At 40.4% G+C, this 19817-nt stretch overlaps 1 protein-coding gene across 1 annotated transcript in view; it reads left to right on the top strand.

Annotated features, from left to right (window-relative positions):
* The first annotated feature begins 347 nt into the window (after positions 1 to 347).
* LOC8042932 (sodium-dependent nutrient amino acid transporter 1) overlaps positions 348 to 19817 on the top strand; it is a 30571-nt gene continuing 11101 nt past the window's right edge. Inside the window, exons 1-7 of the mRNA XM_029991901.3 lie at positions 348 to 806; positions 11562 to 11633; positions 15945 to 16080; positions 16466 to 16597; positions 17310 to 17473; positions 19111 to 19169; positions 19415 to 19547. Of these exons, the coding sequence (XP_029847761.2) occupies positions 774 to 806; positions 11562 to 11633; positions 15945 to 16080; positions 16466 to 16597; positions 17310 to 17473; positions 19111 to 19169; positions 19415 to 19547 (729 nt within the window). The 5' untranslated portion in view covers positions 348 to 773. The remainder of the gene's footprint in view (positions 807 to 11561; positions 11634 to 15944; positions 16081 to 16465; positions 16598 to 17309; positions 17474 to 19110; positions 19170 to 19414; positions 19548 to 19817) is intronic.

The following is a 19817-nucleotide window of genomic DNA, read 5'->3' as shown; positions in this document are numbered from 1 at the left end:
TAAACACGCACTTGGGGCGCGGAAATTCGCAACAAGCGGGCGCGCGCCCCACATATTTTTGTTTGGCTCGCAGAAAAGGGCTGTCAACCGGAAAAAAAAGTCTTTCCGTTATGATCTCTCGTCATTTTCCCTGCCCTTTCCCCGCGGTGGGACGGACGCCATTGGCTAAGTTCCTCGCTCGGAGAGCACAGATTTGGGAGAGTGGGCAACTGCGACCTCGGATAGCGTATGTTTGCAATTTCATGGCGGACGCCATCATGGTGCCGATTGGTCGCAAGTGCGCATGCGTGGTTTTGTCGCGAAGCGAGGAGGAAACCGGACAGGGAGGCGGCGACGCTCTCGCAGACGATCAACGCTTTTTGAATACAACCTGGCGACTCGTGTTGCAGATAGCGGCCCATAAACCACGTGACCCTTATTGAGCAGTCGGAAAACGCACTCTGAAAATCTAGGCACACTACCTTCGTGGTTACGACAGGAACCCGACTGGCGTGGGGGGACACCGGTCCAGTCGTCGCGCGGCAGAACGTCGGTGCGTGCGCGCACGTGAGTCGCTACGCGGGTTCGTCAGCCCGCCTTAGTTGATTATCAATCGGCTTCATTGTGAGCGAACTGCGCACGGCGCCCGATAATGGTTCGGCGTCACTATAAAGATCGAGATTAGAGGAAACAACGTACGCAGCTTCGCAACGGGATACTGAGAGATCACTCGCACGCACGCACCTCGAAGCTCCGAAGCATCGCCCAATAAGTGATCGTTGCGTTGTCTCAAGATGAGGAAGAACCGTCAAGAATGGGAATTGGAGGTAAGGCCTTCTTCACTCCCTTTAGGACTTAAAAAAAGGTGTAAACATATTTTCTTTCTCGTTTTTTTTTTTTTTTTTTTTTTCTTTTAGTCGGTTTAGAATGTTTAAAGATGGAAACTTGCATTCCGTTAGATTTAGCGAAGCGAAGCCGACTGCGAAAGCGTCATTCTATGCCCGCTTAGTTTCGGTTCGAAGCTGAGTAGAAGGGAGACATTTAACGCCCCGTGGCGCCCACGCCGAATGTTTTAATCTTTGTGACATGCGTGTCACTAGACCGCATCGAGGACCAGCGTCAATTGTCCAAATGCATTATTCGTCCAGAAATAGAAGTTTACGAACTTGATTTTATTACTTTTCGAAAATGCCTGCATCTCTGCGAGACATTTTAGAGGGGGAGGGGGGGTGGTGCGTTTTAGAAATCATTAATAAAACATCATGAATATTTATATATAAAATCTATTAAACACATCTAGTACAAAAACTAATGTAAAAAGACTTGTTCATAGAAAACAAACATCTCTGGAATTAAAAAAGAAAACGTTTATCAGCACATTTCGAATATAAATGGGACTATCAGAATAAGTGTAAAAATTAAGGCGCCATTCATTAAACACAAGCCGAATATCTATTTGAAACACTATCTTGAGAAGTCGTCGAGCATATATCTAGGTTTTCCACTCTTCAATAGTTCTCTGGAAAAAAGAATAAGCAAGTAGGTCAGAGTGAAAGGAGCAAGGATGCTCTTGAGTCATTAACTAATTAGTTAAAGCAGGTCGCCTCTTTTTTAGTGGCCGCCATGGCCACGATCTTGGCCACAGATCTAAGTAAATCTCAACACAAGTTCTTTTTTTTTTCTTTTTTTTCTTTTTGTTTTGTAATTCGGGCCTTAGTCATAAAGCAGCGCACTGCATAGCCTCCTATTCTTTTCTCGTTTCCTTTGTTTCACCGAGACAGGAAGCCTCCCACGATGTTTCTTGGCAGATAAACCCGGATCATGAGGGGATGGAAGTGATAGAGACGCGGACATGTTCCCGGAAGCCGCGCTCATAGACGCAAGAAGCGAGGCGCGTTCTGCATCTTAATGAACTTCAGCAGTAAATTTCGAGTTTCTGCTGGCATGCACTTACTCCACATATTCACGTTGATCACAGCTTTAAGTTCTTAATAATGAAACAGCAAGATGGTACGATGTGTTTAGTTTCAGTCTAGCTTTGAATGCATTCGTGAAAGCAATGGATTCACGAAATAGTACATGTGGTTTAACATATCGGTGTGATCATTTTTAGGCACGCCTAAGGAGCTGAGGGAAAGAAGGCACAATCTAAGTAACAAATTACCTCAATGAGGCTTTGCTGATTGTATGAATTGGTTGCATATTCAAAACCAGACAACCAAAGCATAATAGAAGGAAGTTCTCCCATGAGTTTGTTGTCCAAAGATTTGTGGGAGGAATCTGTCTGGGAAGTTTGATATCAAATAGGTGGAAAAAGAATATTCTTTTCTCGCAAGGAGGTATATCCCGTTCCTAAAAATAGAAACGTTAAAAAAATTTTAACTTATATAAATTGATGTTAATCAAGACTAGTTCTGGCTACAGCAGTGAAATTAGAATAGACAGCGTCTATTTCCACCACACTGAAATACCCCGCACGCATTCGTCAAAAAAAAAACAAAAAAAACACATCCCGATGAAGTGTTTCTCTTATACTTCTTATCAGTTTCATGCTTTATCCTAATCGTACACGGTACTCAAATCTACGACCTTTGGCGTTTATAAAATGCATTGCCTCCATTTTATAATTAATGTGCTATTAATCACATCAATCGCCATAATACTTGCCGCCACTTTGACTATCCGCAGATAGTTGGGTCTGTCTATGCATAACACTGTTTACTGGGGGTGGGCAATTCGTCGATTAATCTACCGATTAATCGATTAATGGAGGGGAGGAGGTTGAAGGATGGGGGAGAAGGAGGAGGTTGAGGAGGGAGGAGGAGTAGCACGCAGGATGAGGAGGTGAGGAGGAAGGAGGAGGGGTATACCATCCCTTCAGTACCCTTCCCTCCTCCTCAAGAGCTGCGCTCTAATTCGGCGTTACAGGGTGTTGTAAACGTCTCATTTATTTATCCTGGTAATCGATAAAATGTTAACGAACCAAAATAAATTAAAATTTACACGCTTTCGCCACGCAGACGAGGATGAGTACACCTGTACGAAGGGCTAACTTTAGGTCAACATTTAGCCTGAAATAAACAGTAGGGGCAAGACTTGTGACTCCTGATCAGTCCCGAAGGTTACACATGTCCCGACCACTTCACCGCCATTCGAGTGTCCGTTTAGCGCAGCACAGACTATTGTGAGCAATCAAAGGAGGTCGCTCTTGCCGGAGAATACCAACGAACCTCTTTGCTTGTGCAGCTGCAGTAATGATCTGAAAGTGTGATTGTCTCAAAACTGTTGTTAACTACACATCGAGGTTGATTCATATGAAAATTGTATATTGCGCCGTCCATCTCATACTCAAACAAAAAACTTATTATTATACGAGGATTTTAACCAGACCGATTAATCGATCAATGAGTGGATTAAAGAGTGACAATCAATCTGGATAAAGCTTTTATTCGACGCACGTTTACACCAGTCACTGGAGTAATAAACCCACGCCTTGCCGAAAAAGCCTGCGTGTTCACTCTCCCGTGGAGCACTCGGATAGCCAATCACCGAGATGAACAGCCAAGCGACTTGCGGGGTCACAAATAACGCCCTCTCGATGGCATACTGCCTGCGCAAAGTGCATTCCCCCCCCCCCCCCCCAAAAAAAAAAAAAAAAAAAAAAAAAACTTTTTTTGGTTATGTTGACTGGCCGTAGGTATACCCTGTGTTAAAGAAGACCCTCGAACCTCGTTCACAGGCAGCGCGTGTATTACCAACACCGTTAACAAAGACCGATCAAGAAAATGAAGCACTGTTTTCCCACATGGAAAAGTAAATTATGCGACGCAGGCAACTCGAACTCCGTGAGAACGTGACGCTAGCGGTGGTGGCGAAATGCGAAAGTTTGAGAACATGGCATTGCCTGGATCAAAAGATAGGAGATAAAAAAAAAAAGAACGTTTCTCATGAACGCGAGGTTCGCCTAAGCCTAATAATTTATTCATCAAACCAAGAAACGGCACTGTGGGCTCCCGTACCACATGTTTTCGCGAAAAAAAAAAGTAAATAAAAGTTTGTTGGAGAGAAAGAAAATGATATCGTCTTTCTTGCTGACAAGATTTTTCAGTGGAATTAACGCTAAGCGCCCACAGTGTTTTCTTTTCTTTTTTTCGTGATGAATATTAGGCTTAGGTAGACTTCGGCTCATAGAAATATTTTATTTTCTCTTGCCTATCTTTTGATTTAGGTAACGTCATCATTTTCAAACTTTCGCATTTTGTCACCAGCACGAGCGTCACGTTCTCACAAAGTTTCAGCTTCTTTTTTTTTTTGTCGATGCGTAGTTTATGTTTGTTTGTCAAAAGAACGCGTTTTATTTTTCCTCGGTCGGACGCTGTAGTCAGTGACCGTTTAAGAAACTCAAGGAGTGGCCCTACGCCACACTTGTTGCCTTAAGATTTGTTTCTGGTCGTTCTTAACGTTCCATGTTCAATGGCTGCGAAGCGCTGATCAGATGCTCGAGATTAGCCACGCCCTGCATTTCTTACGCTGGCGGTCATTATAAAATAATCAAGGCCTGCGAGCATCCTCCTCTCCTTCCATTAAACTTCATCAAAATCGAATGGCGCCAATCAAACAATGGGACCCGTGGATGACCGTCCTTCGATGCGTTGATCAGACACATGGCCCCAACCCAACGCAGCTCTCCTCTCCAAACTCTGTCTTCATTCGAACTCGCTATGATGACGTCAAACATTTTTAGTGCAGAAGCTTCGATTATTCTGGGTGGTGTTGGTATTACTCGAGGATATAATGGCTTGTATACTCCGTATGCAGATGTGCATTCGGCTCCCAAGTTCAAAGCAAGAAAAAAATAATTTCTTAAGATTGAGCCGCTCCTCTCGATATTCCTGATCGTTGAGACTACCAAACTTAATGTACTAAAAACGATGCCAGTCGTCAGGTGCAATAAATATATTTCTAAGGATATTCATCTCTTAGCGACAGCGCGACCAGAAAGTTTGCATAGGATGCACTATCATCCATGACAAACCATTGGTAACCCCTAGTCCACAGGCAACAGCGAGCCTGAGAGGTCCGTGGTCAAAATGGAATAATATTATGTGCAGACGCTTGGAGCTGACCAATAAAGAACGATTTCTAAATCGCGTTGAAGTATTAGAGGCGCAGTTTCTGACTGCCATTTTTGCACATTTTTTTTGTGTTAGTAATTACCTCTCGTACATGATTGTGGAGAGGGTATGAATGTTACCTTGTTACCGGTGGCACGCAATCATATTCATCGATTCGCGGAACTACACGTTTATGCTAGGTCAAAAGGCCTCCGAGTTGCTTCATTTGAAACGTCATTAATGCGGGAATTTTATATTTTTTTGTTAGGAAAGGATTGGCGTGTCCGAGCCGTCCTAAATTGCCCTTTGGCTCCTTACCAAGATCAGTCAACTACACGTGCTTTTATGGTAGCTCCACGCGCTGCACATCGGTACGCTAAGGAGGTAGTGGAGTGATAAAGGGATTCTACGATCTAGACCCCATTGAAGGCTTTAGTGTTTCCAGATAAAAAAAAAAATGAATCAAACAAAAATCCGATTGCGATAGACTGGGAATCGAAAATTGCTTGCACTATTTCAATTTTCGTGTGGTATCCCAGTCGCTGCGCGGATCATGTGAGCAGCTAAGTGCAAGCAGGTTCAACGGACAATAACTATAGGGTCTTGTTTATTCGGGGTTTATGGTTCACCACTGATTCGGTGCTTTTCGCTATCAATTTCTGGCGTCGGAGAAGAAATCGGAGTTTATCAAATCTTATGTATGAGAAAATGAAACAGAGACATATTCTCTAGCCGTCCGGTAACATGCGCACCGACATAACCTCAATATTGAAAATAGTAAAAAAAAAAAAAAGTCCCCGTGTTTGTAAGGAAAGAGGAGGGAAGTAAGAAAAGTGTTTCCGAAGAGCCCGCAGCGGACAGTTTATTGTTCATTGGATAGGCGTGTTTCAGATCAACACATAGTAAAGCTGTAGATACATATTTACATTTTTTCGTAAAATCATGGCTTCCTTTTTTTATTTATTTTTTTGTTTTGTTTTGTTTTCCTGTTTTTCGGGTTTCTTTTTTATACTGATAAAACCGACTGGGGAAGTTAATTGTAGGGGTTTCTCGGCATTTATCCAAATACGAAACTCTAATTCAAACGATGAGAACCCCAGAGTAGCGCATTCCAAATACTAAAGAAAAATTCACAAAGTTTCCAGCCCCATCGTATCGTGTTTTTTTTTGTGTTTTTTTATTATTATTATTGCCGCGAGAGGGACAGACCTTTCACTCCGGCTTATTTCGGCCTCCTAGACACATTAGGGCTATTCAAAATAGAGGACGAGCTGAGTTTTAAAACAATTGCAGTTTGCAGGCTGCTGTACTTTTGTTATTGTTTATTTTAAAAAGAATTAGCTGCCGCTTTTAGTGCAGTGTGTCGTAAGCTTTGTGAACAAACAATTTGTTACGATTGTCCGAATTGACCGCGATTTTCGTTTTCTAAACATAGAATATGTTACAACGTTCTTGAACAGGGAAGTAACATGTTGGGGGATTGGAATTCGAACTGCATGGGAAAATAAACAAGTTTATAAACCCAGAAAAAAAATAAGAAAAAAAATAAACTCTAAAACACATTTAGAAAACTATCGTAGGCAACTTAAAAATCCTATGTCAAAAGATTTTTTTTGTTTGTTTTTACTTCATTACTAAACGCGACGTAATCGGCAAGTAAAGTTTCGACGTTGCTCCGCCCACTGCTGCGTGCCGAGCTCAGAGGAGTACAGGAAAGCAAATTTAGCGAAAGTAACGTCATCGGTGTCGTCCATGACCCTTGCTGACCCCTAAGCTCGCATAAAGGCGCTACAATGACGTCACAGAACTTTTTTTATCTGTTTATTTATTTATATACCCGCAGGGGCTTTATGGTTATTATGGAAAGGATGCCTGCAGAGTGTTAAAATTAAACAGAAAAAAGAAAACCGCACTGTTGAGAGAGCAGCGATGTTAAAAATCAACGAAGTGCAGGCTCAGCGAAGTGGTTGGTTCTGGCGGTCTTGAAGGATGAGAGGTCTTCAACGGAGGTGATAAAGGGGGAAGAATAAAATCGAAAATACATTTGTGGTGTAGTAAGGAGCGGCAACTTGTGTTTAATTCGGGATAAAAGGCATGGATGCTGTGAAAGAATGCAATAATCGGTTACAAAAAAAAGAAAAGTTTTGTAAAAAAAAAAAACACGCGAAAGTTTATTCAAATTATCAAGCCCGGAAGCCCAATAATTGGTTTCATTAGTGAGGTGCTACCGAGACGGTAATAGTTAGAGAGAATTGAGCACACTGATCAATTCTGAGTGGACCCTAGGGACGTCGGCGAGAGTATGAAATAGCCACAAAAGGAACTTACTTAAAAGGAGCTGCCATAAAAGGAACTTCCATTAAAACGAAACTTTATAGCGCTGTATTGTCGTGTTCAGACACATTTGAAATTTGAAACGATTTTGAAACTTGCTTACATTTTTAGCAGTTCATGCCGAAATAGCGGCATGTTTTGAAATCACTGAAATGACTCTCGTGCCTTAAATACTGCTCTAAATATTCTCCAAAACATTCTTTTTGTGATCCTCTTGTCCTATTTAGGCCTTTCGATTTTTTTTTATTTCAATGCCAATTTAAAGCAAAGTTATTAAAACACTAACTGTTTTCAGGAATTTTGTTTTCAATTTTTTATTTACTTTTACTCAAATTCAAAAGGTATCTTACAGTAAACAAACTTTGAGAACGTACACATGGCGGGTACGTTCATGCAAGTCGCTTGTGGTACTTGAAAATCGCTCATGGTACTCGAAAATCGCTTACTCTACGAAGCAAAGATCCTACAAGCATAATGACGCCTGATAGCTTTATCCCAAGTATCCGCGTGTCGGATACAACTACTGAAGATAGTATTAAAAGGGTGCATGAGTAGCAACCGCAACATGGGCAATTTTCCTGATAGGACATATCGGATAAGACATATCAATGGCAAAAACGAAAAAAAAACATGAGGAAATGAAAAGAATGAGGCAGAGGTAAGGAAGCACGTCAGTGTCATTCAAATCACGTGACACTAGATATGCGAAGACAATTGATGGCTCCGTTCTTGGCACAGATACTTGATACGGGTAGATACATCGGAGACCGACAAGACGTAGAAAGAAAATATGACGTATATCTGCCCAACAGCACTACCTTGCTCCCGTCACCGCCAAGTAAGGAAACTAAGGGCGCGGCGAGTTCTGAACGTTTTAATATAGAGCCAATAAGATTGTGATCAGAGCAGATGAGATCGTCGAAGAACAAACCACGAGGCAAGAGACTTGTACATGAAATGCCACACCCTTCGTTACTTAACCTGTCAGTGGCTCTAGTTTGCATGGCAAAACGCGGAGGATATGATCCTCAGTCGATTTAGCCCATGGGCAGCCTGTCATCTCAAATCACAGTTTCGATACCAACCGAGCCCTGATTCTGGACAGGTGACTGATGTGCGGTAAAAGTCAAATAGTCCGTTTTTTTTTTCGCACTTTCATTTGAAATGTTCTAATTAAAAATTGGTTACTCAGCTTAACTTATTCCTGATTAGGCTTCAAGAACGTGAGAAAATGTCCAAGATAACGTGTAGTGGATTCTAGCTCATAAGTAGAGAACCAACTGCGTTCGGAAGCTGGCACGTCGACTAGTGCGGGCTACTCTAAAATTAATTCCATTGATCTTTTATCCATGCTTGGTTACACCCAAACCCGAATCCAGGACAGGAGCTCACCGGACAAAAGCTCACCGGATTTTTCACAGACCCGGAAAGAAGCTCGCCGCTCTTACTCGTGAACTCGGACAAAAGATCACCAGAGTAAAATTGTTTGGTTTTGTACGTGCGCTCAAATAACATGACAAATTACGAAGAGCCAGGCATGTAGCCAGGATTTTCTTTGGGGGGGGGGGGGGGGGGGGGGCGCCCATGACAAAATGCTGTATGAAGGGGAGGGGGAGAGGAGGCCCCAGCAAAATGTAAGATTTCGGGGGGGGGGGGGGGGGCCCATGTCCCCCCACCCCCCTGGCTACGTGCCTGCGAAGAGCATTCAATATAAAAGTACGTATGACTCGCGCAAGGACATGGTAGTTTTCTTATTTAAGAAAAGAATGTTTATTGCTCAATTCTTTGAAGGTTACTACAACCTCCCACTGCCTCCAGCAGTTTCGGCAAGTCTCTCTGAAGCTGATAGTCCACAGTCAGCTCCCTCATGCGGTTCTGAAGACGCTTCGTTGCTTTCCGAAAACTCTTCACCGAGAGTTCACCTTGTCGTGCCTGCAGGAAAGCTAAAGAGACCTACGCTTTATCCTGTTGAAAACATTCGATCAGCCTCCAGACATTTGTATGATCCTGTGCCACAAGCTTGTGGACCTCGTTGATTTACCTTCGCACGAGTTATTGGTCCTGTCCTCGTCTCTTAGCGTGGCTTTGTGTACATTCCCCAGCTCCGGAGTAAATTCCGGTCGTCGTCGGAGCACGGTCATCCTGAGTGATCCACTCCTAGAAAAAATCCCAGGACATACTCTAAAAGTTTGACCTTGGTTTTGAGTTGACCGGGTTCAAAGAATGCAAAAGGTGTAACCCCTCCCCCCCCCCCCCCCCCTAGTTGATTTTTAACGTAAAAAATCAACTATGCAATGCCGAACGCTCATTTTCCGCCAAAATGTAGCGCTATAGGTTCGCAATTGATGCCAAAGTTTCAGCACAAAGCGATATCTCATTCAAAAGTTATAAGTACTTTTCTGAAATTTTCAATGGGAAAATGGGGGCCATTTTCGCCTGTTTTCGGTTCCTGGCGCTATAGAGCTCCATGTATACGGGTGCTCCGTAGGCCTCCATTTCCCCATTGAAACTTTGAAAAAATGACTTCTAACATTTGAATAAGATAACAGTTAGTGCAGAAACTTTGGCATCTGGTTCGGATTTCTAGCGCCACATTTGTATGAAAAATGAGCGTCCAATGCGTAGTTCATTTTCGCACTGAAAAAAAAAACAAAAAACTTTTATATTTCTTTTTTGGAAGGTGACACCTTGTACTTTTTAGAGGGCTGTTGACGTAACCCCGTTGAGCCAGCAGTTTAACCCAGCCCATTTTACCCCGAGTAAACTTTTGTCCGTCTTTTCAACAAATAAAAAAAAAAAAAAATTGAGCTTCTGTTTGGGTCCGCCAAAAGTGAGTAAGCTTTTGTACGGCTAGCTTCTCTCCAGTTACTTATCTTAACGTAAAAATCGCCCCCTACTAAAATCCATCGCGAAAATTCAGCAAGCTTTTAGACATAATTCAACCTTGCGAATGCAGGAAGCAATAACGCCATGAACATACAAAGATACCTTGTGTGTTCGTGTCGGTATTGTTTCCTGCAGTCTCGGGGTTGGCCTACAAACAGAAGGTAAGGGCACAAATGAGCCGGTATGTACAGAACATTCTGAAGCAATCCAAGAATGAGGAAATGCGGAAGTTGACACAGAGAAGAGAAGGAAAACGTGTGAAACACAGCTAAAATTTTATTGCGGAGAGAACCCTTTATAAAAGGGTTGAACAAACTAAAAGGATGAGAAACACCCTTTCCCACTCACACCAATCTCGTTTCAAACAAAGGAATGAAACTACGTCTGACCCTTCACACCTTAGGGGACGATAGCGTGGATAACACTGGGGGAACGAGGCCAGCGGGGGCATACCTAAGACCTTGGATGAAAGACGTCATGAGATTACCTCACAAAATCCTTAAAGAACCATCTAGAACAAGTGCGCACGCACACACACACACACACAGTCTATAAAAACTAGAGATTCCGAAAACGCTTATTTTCTGCTTCCAAAGACAATGAGGCTTATTTACAGCATTTCCATGTTTGGTAATCGCGATTGATTCTTTTAACAGGAGTTTGGGATTGTTTCTTTCTGGCAGTATTGTGGTTGCTGAGTTCCATAACGACAGGCAATTATTACACCCCTGAATGTGCTTAGAAATTTTGTATACTGGTCTCTGTTTTTGGACATATCGTTTATGTTCGCCCAGCCTATCATTAATATAACGTTTTGTTTGGCCTATGTGGCATAACCACACAATCAAAAGGTATCTTATAAACCACATCGGAAACAGATATGATATATTTCTCCCTGAGTTCTTTGATACAACCTTATTAAGCGGAAGCAAAAAGAGTCACAGGTGGGAAAGGCTCTTTACCTTTTCTTTCAGTTTGTTCAACCCTCATATAAAGGATCTGTCCGCACTAAAATTTTAGCTGTGTTTGAGTCGTTGTTCTTCTTTTCTCTTGTTGTCGACTTTTGTGTTTTCTCTCTCTCTCGCGGGTTGCTCCGAAATGTTGAGTTACCTCTAGCAACCTCCACCAGTTCGCTTGCGCCCTGACTTTTTATTCGGGAAGCTTCTTTTTAAATAAGAATTATGTTAACGATTGTAATATTTAATTAGAACATTTTTCCATTCTGAGTCCTGTCAAACTTTATTTCAGGACGTTCGTCGGTTATCTCAAGACAAAGGCGAGAAAAAAGACACCACACTGAGCCTCAACCCTGAAGGGACCGTAAGTAGCTCAACATGATTCATTTTGTGTTACTAATTCACGTGCCTCTTCACTCGAACCCTGATTGCGGTACGAAATATGCATAGTCACAGATTATTCATATTCCCAAGCATCTTGGTGTTGCTCTCCGAAGCCACGTCATTTGCTGCATCAACTTAAAACAGTGCCGAACAACGAACCACCAAGAATGAAAAATAAACATAGCAGGGCCAAAAAATATATAATGATTTTTAAAAAAATCAGGGAGGTAGATTAATTTAGTTTATATCAAATTTATGTGATTTAAATCAGATGTTTTTTATTTAAATTAAATTTGTTTGATGTAAATAAGATTAATTTGAGTTAAATCACTTTACCTGGAAAATAGTTACTTTATCATTAGCTGCTTTTTTAAACATGGCAGATAGATTTATCAATCCGCCCGATCACTGATAACAGTGCGGAAGATATATTGCTACTACAATTTTAAAGTACACTTTAATTAACAACATTTTAATGATGTAAACCCCGCCATGTATTTAACAAAACCAGCTTCATATTTTAGTAAGCTAAAAAGCTTCATTTGTTTTTTTCTTTGGCGTTCTGATATGCACTCAATAAGACATTACTCTTCTGGTTCTCGTTTCTGGCGCATTCTGCTTAGCTTGCAACAGAACATCACGTAACTGAAAAACGAAATGTTTCGCTTAAAAAGAAAGTTCCATGTCTGATATCAAACAAAACATATGCCCATAGAAAGCATCAGATGATTGACGAACGTTAAATTGAAACTGTTTTCGTGATTGTATCTGCAAGAAAGGTTTAATTTAAACCATCATAGTAAAATTCGTATGATTGAAATTACGATTGAAATCATTATTACAATCACGACCTAAATCACCTTGATATTAATTCTCCACCCTGGAACATAGCAGCCATGACCAGCATTTCTGAAGCTGCACAGTGTTGGCGGTAACGCGTTACCAGTAACGGCGTTACCGGTATACCTTGTTTGGAACGCGTAACGTACGTATGCGCCACGTGTTGAAACCAATGGTGGGTAATGGGCTTAGTTACCTATTTTGAGTAACAGGCACCGTGCTCGTCACTTTTTTTCTTTCCAAGACTTAAAAAATTACACCAATTTGTTTCGTGTTCTGGACGCCAAGCCATGTAATTTTTTTTGTCTGATTTTACAATTTATGTGAAACCGTAAAAAAGATAAGGTAATGATGTTCAATTTCTGCCTGGAAATAATATTTCTTGAAATGTGGCGCTTATGCTTACCTGTGGAATCAAAGCAGTAAAACGTGTTAAATCAAAATTATAATGTTTGATGTAACGGAGGGTGGTAACGCGTTCCTTTTATTTGCAAGTAAGGAGTAACATGTATCGTTTCCTTCTTTCGGTGACAAAGGCTTCTGTTCGGGGCAAACACGCGTGGAGGTGGGATTGTGTGGAGATGTGAAGAAGATATCTGAGTAAACGCAGGCTGCCAGTGTACCATGAAGGGAAAGCTATGCGGCGAGCAAGTTCTTCTTTTTGGCAGGGGTTGTGGTGACGTCAGAACGCCGAGCTTTTATTGGCTCTGATTCAAGAAAATTGGATGAACTTCAATGTTCTAGCTGCCTACCCATTATCCTGAAATCGGAGCCAATCAGAGCGTGCCGTCGTTCTGACGTCACCACAACCCCTGCAAAAGAAGCAGACGAACTTGCGCTCCGCGTAGCTTTCAAGTGGAAGGATTGTTTGACACTAATTTATATACTTATTTATTTATTTACTTTACAAAACAGGACTGCACTTTTTAATGTGAATACCATCAAGTGTTTTCACGTTACACTTCTTTCAACTTTGCTTACTGGCTGGATGGCGCCACTGTGATTGAAAAACGCGAAAGGACACTTGAACGGTGACATAATCGAAAGCAATCAGCCTCTTCTATTTTCGCTTCTGACCGACCGACATCTGAGGGAGTTTCGCCGCTCTATATTCCGTATTTCTGTTCACACAAGCTCGAGAAATCGTAAAGTATTTACCCAGATGTTCATCAACATTTCTCACCGGTATGACGAATTCAACAAGTTTTAAACACAAAGTTTTACAACATTTATTTATTTATTCTTTTTAAGAAATTTTCCCTTTTTTCTAAGTTTTTGTGTGATTTTAAGCTTGGGCAGAACTCTTGAGCATGAATATTTGTGGTGAGTATTTAGCTTATGTTCTGTGTTTTACCGCAAAAGCATTTGGGCATCTGGTAAGCACGAAAAAAGTAAACATTAAACATTGAACATTCTGTTTCACCTAATGTCAGAGCACACTCGAAATCCAGTATAACACGAAGAATAAGAGCGCATTGTCTAGGCGTATTGATTCGATGTGCTTTGATTATCGAGAAGTAGCAGGTGCTTATAGATAGACAATAAATGCTTCGACTAGGTGCAGGTGGTGTTTAATGATTCGTCCCACTGACTCGCACCGTTGGCCAGACATGTCGAATTAGAGCATGGACTCCATCGCATTCGATTATGTTTTATGTATGATGGGCTAGGTTGAAAGATAGAAGCTACCAGAAGCTTAAAGGGTTAAAACAGGCTGGGTACATGATCAGTCACGTTCAGACTGCCGACTGTGAGTTGAACTTGCCTTCGCCTGTCGAACCATTTACGAGTTTGAAAATAGGATTCAATCGAATACAATCCTAGTCATAAGATAACGTTCCACGAAAATTGATACCGATAAAAAGCGAGCGATCATAACTTCCCCCATCGGGAATATCGTGACAAAAGCGAGAAAACATGATTCGATCCAGTTGACAATTGATAGAGTACCGCGCATTCCATTTATCTCGACCGTTGGAGCCTAGAAATTCGCCAAGCAAGGTTCAATTTATCATAAGTGTTGAAGCGATAACATTTTTTGGGGAGCTAGACCTTCGCCAAGCAGTCCAATTTATCATAAGTGTTGGAGCGATAACATTTTTTTTTTCGAACCCATATCTTCTCCAAGCAGTCCAACTTATCATAAGTTCTGGAGCGGAAACATTTTGCACCGACGAGCACCGGCGGTCTTTCTTTTTCTTTTTTTCTGGAAGTTTTCTATTGTTTTTTTTTTTCTTGTGAATACAAAAGCATGGGTTGATGAATTATAGATACTGGGCGACACCTTTCGTGTGAACTCAACGTGTTTATATTTAATTTTGCGAAGATAGGATAGTACCGCAGACAATTTTTATTAGGTGTGACAAGGAAGAGCAAATTCCAAGTATATATTCACTTCAAAGATTAAAAAAAGACAGAAAGCGTGGAAAGTTTTGAGCTAATTATTATCGTTCCGCAACCGATGAGACAGTGGCCTCAGCTAATAAGAACTCCCAAGAACAAATCCCGAATCAAGAGGCGTCTACGGTCCGCGCTACATGAGCTCTATAGTGACCGGTGTGATGGCAAATTTTCAGTTGAGATTAAATTGAAAGAAGAACAACAGAAACCGGAGATAATTTATATTTATTCTTACTGGTCTACAGTACACTTACCCCAATCTTGGTGCTTAAAATATTTAACCAGGGCCGCCTTCTTTGATAAAAACGCTATGAAAAATAATACAAACCTCTTTCGTCTCATCATAAAGCACTCGAATATATTGTAAGCTCTAGTTCAACGTGTCCGTGCCGCAAAAAAAAACAAAAAAAAACAAATCTACAACAAAAACAAAGCAACAACGGCAACAACAAAACGATAACAACTACAAAAGTATTTTATGCTGGTTTCGTACACAAATAACGGAGTATAAAGTTGATGAAATTATTACTTTTTTGTTTACTTCGTGTACATACTGTTAGCAAACATACAAGTGACGTCTGGCAAAAAAATGCCCGGCTGGTTTATCAGCGCTGCCATTTTCTATGCGTCATAATGTTGTTCATGCAATCAAGTTCACTTTATTGTATACCTAGATAGATTTTTTGTGGTTGTTCAGACTTCCAGACAGGTAACTGTTTCACATCGAATCAAATAAAAAATATATAAAAAACGCCTTTGCCTTTTTATGTTTTTTTTTTTTGCTAGTTTTCTATTTTAGCTTGATTGAAATGTTTACCTACATGAGCATCTGTATTATTTACTCTGAGAGAATAAAAAAATGACAGTAAAAACTCACATTGACCTAATGTTATTGTGATATTCGTGATTTGCCATGACAAAATGCAGTATTGAAAAAGAGTCTCTCTGTGAGCAGTAGAGGGGGTCGGGAAGACAAAATGGAAGGGGTCTTTGCTCTGCTGCAGCAACTTGATTCCCGTCCATCTTGTTTGCTTCCTTTACATCTGCGCAGAAAGATGAGGGCCAGACGGATGACTCACGTACTCAATGGGGCCAAGGGCTACAGTTTTTCCTTTCGTGTCTATCTATTTCTATTGGCTTGGGCAACGTATGGAGGTTTCCCACTCTCGCATACCAAAATGGAGGAGGTAAGTATCACTTATCTTTCTCCCTCTATGTCTGGTATAAGGTGACTAGATGCGCGTCATCTCAGAGCCAAGTTCATTTAACCCTTTCTCTTGCAGTACATTCCGCTACTCCAACACTGTGATTCTCCTTCTTTTTCTTTGTGTTTTCTTTCAAGGTTTTTATAGTTCAATAGCGTTTTTATTATTGTCAGTAACAATTTAGTGACTTTTTTTAAAATTATAGTTTAGTCTGAGCTGTGCGTTCAGGCTAACCTATCTCCGTTTAAATAGTGATCTCACTAACTTTCTTCTACCTTTCTTTTTAATTTCGCTGAGGTATATGAAAATACCGGATATTTGTTACATACAAACAGAATGTCTAATGCATTTTTGTTTTGTTTTTCAGGTGCTTTTCTTATTCCTTACTTTGTGGTATTATTCCTCATTGGAAAGCCAATGTACTTCCTTGAACTTGCTATTGGGCAGTTTGTGGGCAAAAGTCCCCTCAAGATTTGGAAGTGTGTTCCTGGTTTTAGAGGTATGAATTCCTTTCGTATGTATTTCATACGGGAACCAGTAAATGCAATTCAAATGATTCATTAAACCTAGATTTAAAAAAGTAAAAAAAAAAACATTAAAACTAACATTATTAAGGAAGACGTAGTTTTGCGAATTCCCTTTCCGGAAAATAGTCTGATATGTTCTTGACTACATTGGCGTCTTGCTAAATTTCCATTAATAAACTTAATTTTTGCACTTTCCGGCTCATTATAAAATTACATTGTTTCGTGTGCCGTTGCATTTGTTTCATTTTATGTTTCACCTATTTCTACGCCGTAGAGTTCACAAAGCGGCGGCTGTCTTAAACTGCGCATTTCAATTCGTGTCCTTTTCATACAGATTTATAAGGCTTCTGATACATCAGACTAAAGACGTAATGCGAAAATCGCGTCGCTGTACTACCAAGTTTTTTTTTTTTTTTTTTTAGCTTATCGGTTTTTGGAGCAATCGGTGTATGAAATAACGGGGATTCTTAGGTTTCGAGCATATACGCTGAATACAATGCCATAAGACTTCAAGCTGAGAACAAACTAGATCACTCCAGTTTGCTTACAGAAAAAAGTTTTGCCGAGACTAAGTTGAAAATTGATTACCACTTCGCTCCGAATGCATTAACCAATTCATTAACCGAAAGTTGTTCTTTATGAGAATTCGTAATTTGGCTAAAAGTTGGCTTTTTTATTTTGTAGGTATCGGCATTGCTCAGATATTTTCGACATTTTACACGTTGGTCTCTTACAACTACATCATGGCTCTGTGCCTGTTCTACATGTTCGCGTCCATGCAAAGCGTCCTTCCCTGGACTTATTGTGACACCGAATGGAGCGACGAAACCTGCTACGACAACGACCTGGTGCGTGCTCCTGGAATGGGGTTGGAAAAAACGAACCTTTTTTGTAATATTCTGAAGAAATTTTAATTGCATCTTTGAAATTATACACGTTTCTGAATGTTTATCTTAATATACAACGTCGAGAATTACAATTTAAAGAGTACGTGCATTTTGTTATATTCCTAGTTTTTTTCCTAAAATTAGAAATTATAGAATGAAAATAAATCAGGTCTACGTGGATTACACCAAGCGCGAAATAAATGGCCCAGTGGCAGTTCCACAGATTATGGTTGCGCATTGCTGAAACTGACACATATTTTTATCCGAAACGTATTTCATGCATATCATATACACTTTATTTTAAGGCGTAAAATTTGCTGACACCTTGTCAGACCGTTATCATCAAAACAAAACAAAAAAAAATTTTTAGAATGAATGCTTTTCATCAGGTTTCTTCAAATATAACTAAAGCTATGGGTTTAGTTCTTTATAGGTTAAACTGGGCTATTTTTCTCAAGGCGTTTGTAGTGGATTTTTTTTCAAGCTACTGAACCCCCCCCCCCCCCCCAAAAAAAAAGAACAAGAAAAAAACTGTATTTTAAGTTTATACAGAGACATATTATAAAGACGTGAGCACCAAAGACATTCTACAAAACCATTGGAATTAATCCATGTCTTGAACTTTCGAAATATCAGTTTGGGATGGCCGCATCGATGAAGCGTAAGGTGAAATCAAATTATGAACTCTACAATTAGCATATCACGGTCACAATTTGCGAATTGTGTTACTCGTGTTTTGGAACCAAAATGTTAACAAAACCTAGCTCCTCCGAGCTATTTATTATCAAATTCAAAACAGTTGTAGCTCATTTCACAAAAGTTCAAACATAAACTCATCAACTCTATATTTCTTGTTTACTTTAGTTTTGAATAATTGGGTAAGAAACACGTCAATATATCAATAAGTAAACGTGCGCCTCCCCCCCCCCCCCCTCTAAATAAAAAAAAGTTAAGTTTTGGGGGTTTTTTACTAAAAAACGCTCAATTCAGAAGCAATTTTTATATCTCCGTTGCTTGTTGGAAGATGTGGTTGTGTCGTCTTCATCTTACATGCTTTGTCTGCGGCCATCATCCAAATTAAAAATTTAAAAAAAATCACATAACTTTTGAAAACATAACGACTAGTTCTGAAACTTCGGCGTCTGGTTCCGACCGCTGGTGCTACATTGGGACGGAAAGCTAGCGTTCGGCGATGTATGGTGTATTTTGTGGTAAAAGAAACCCTGTAAATATTTTGTAACGTTGTGTACATCATTTACTGTATCCGAACACTGACGATTAGCCAGTTAGGTCGAGTCATCATCAGACGGGCTCAATAAATGGCGAATAAAGCTGGGTAATGTTTAGTTGTTGTTTTTTTGTTTTTTTTTTTGTTTTACGTCAGTTAAGTGAATATGTCAACTCGATGTGGGGAGTCTACCATCTGCTCATGAATACGAGCGAAATTGCTGAAAGGCATATATAAAGTTTGTTTACAACTACTTAAACAATTGGTCTCGCCAATATACAATCATCCAGCTAGAACATAAACTCAAGCACGAAAGATTTACAAACAATTTGGAAAATGTTGCGTTAGGGCTGCGATTTCATTTTTACAGGAAAATTCGACGATGGAATACACCGCCAACGTCACGTCGTCAGCAGAGCAGTACTTTCAGTAAGTATTGTGTTGCAATGAGGCATATGTGTCTCTAGACAAAAAGCTTGCGGAGCGACGCATCCCTCTACTTAAAAAGCAACATCAGTTTACATTATTGAAGCCAGAAACACTTTATGAACGGTTTAACTGACCCTATAAGTATCTGCGATAAATTTGAACTTTAAACCTCAAACCCGCTGTCAGAAACAAATTGTGTATTGTGCAGACATGGAGCGAGTCTGAGTAAACATTTCTCCTTTCAGAAAGTACGTCCTGAAGAATTCGGGTGGCTTCACTTTGCCATCAGCTTTGGACTGGCGAATGGCGCTATGCTTGCTCTTGGCTTGGGTTTGTGAAGCCCTCTCAACCATCAAAGGTGTTGATTCGATTGGCAAGGTAAGTCTCGGGGTCCTTCAAGATGTTGAATGCGTTTACCTATAAAGAAAACAAGAGTCATGCGCACTGTTATCCTTTAAAGATCGCTCGTGGCAAATGAGCCTATGACAACAAAATGCTTTAAATTGCATTAGACTATATTATATCAAAAGAAACAGACCCTTGAATTTTATTATTTAGATACCAACCCATAACTTTCTCAGTATACTGCACAAATACCGTTCCTCAAAGTGTTTACAATTCTGTGACCTTGAGTTCCCCGAACCAGCC

Source organism: Ixodes scapularis, unplaced genomic scaffold, assembly GCF_016920785.2.
Source record: "Ixodes scapularis isolate PalLabHiFi unplaced genomic scaffold, ASM1692078v2 PGA_scaffold2__306_contigs__length_199485367, whole genome shotgun sequence".
Classification (NCBI taxonomy): domain Eukaryota; kingdom Metazoa; phylum Arthropoda; class Arachnida; order Ixodida; family Ixodidae; genus Ixodes; species Ixodes scapularis.
This window is presented reverse-complemented; position numbering and strand designations above follow the sequence as displayed.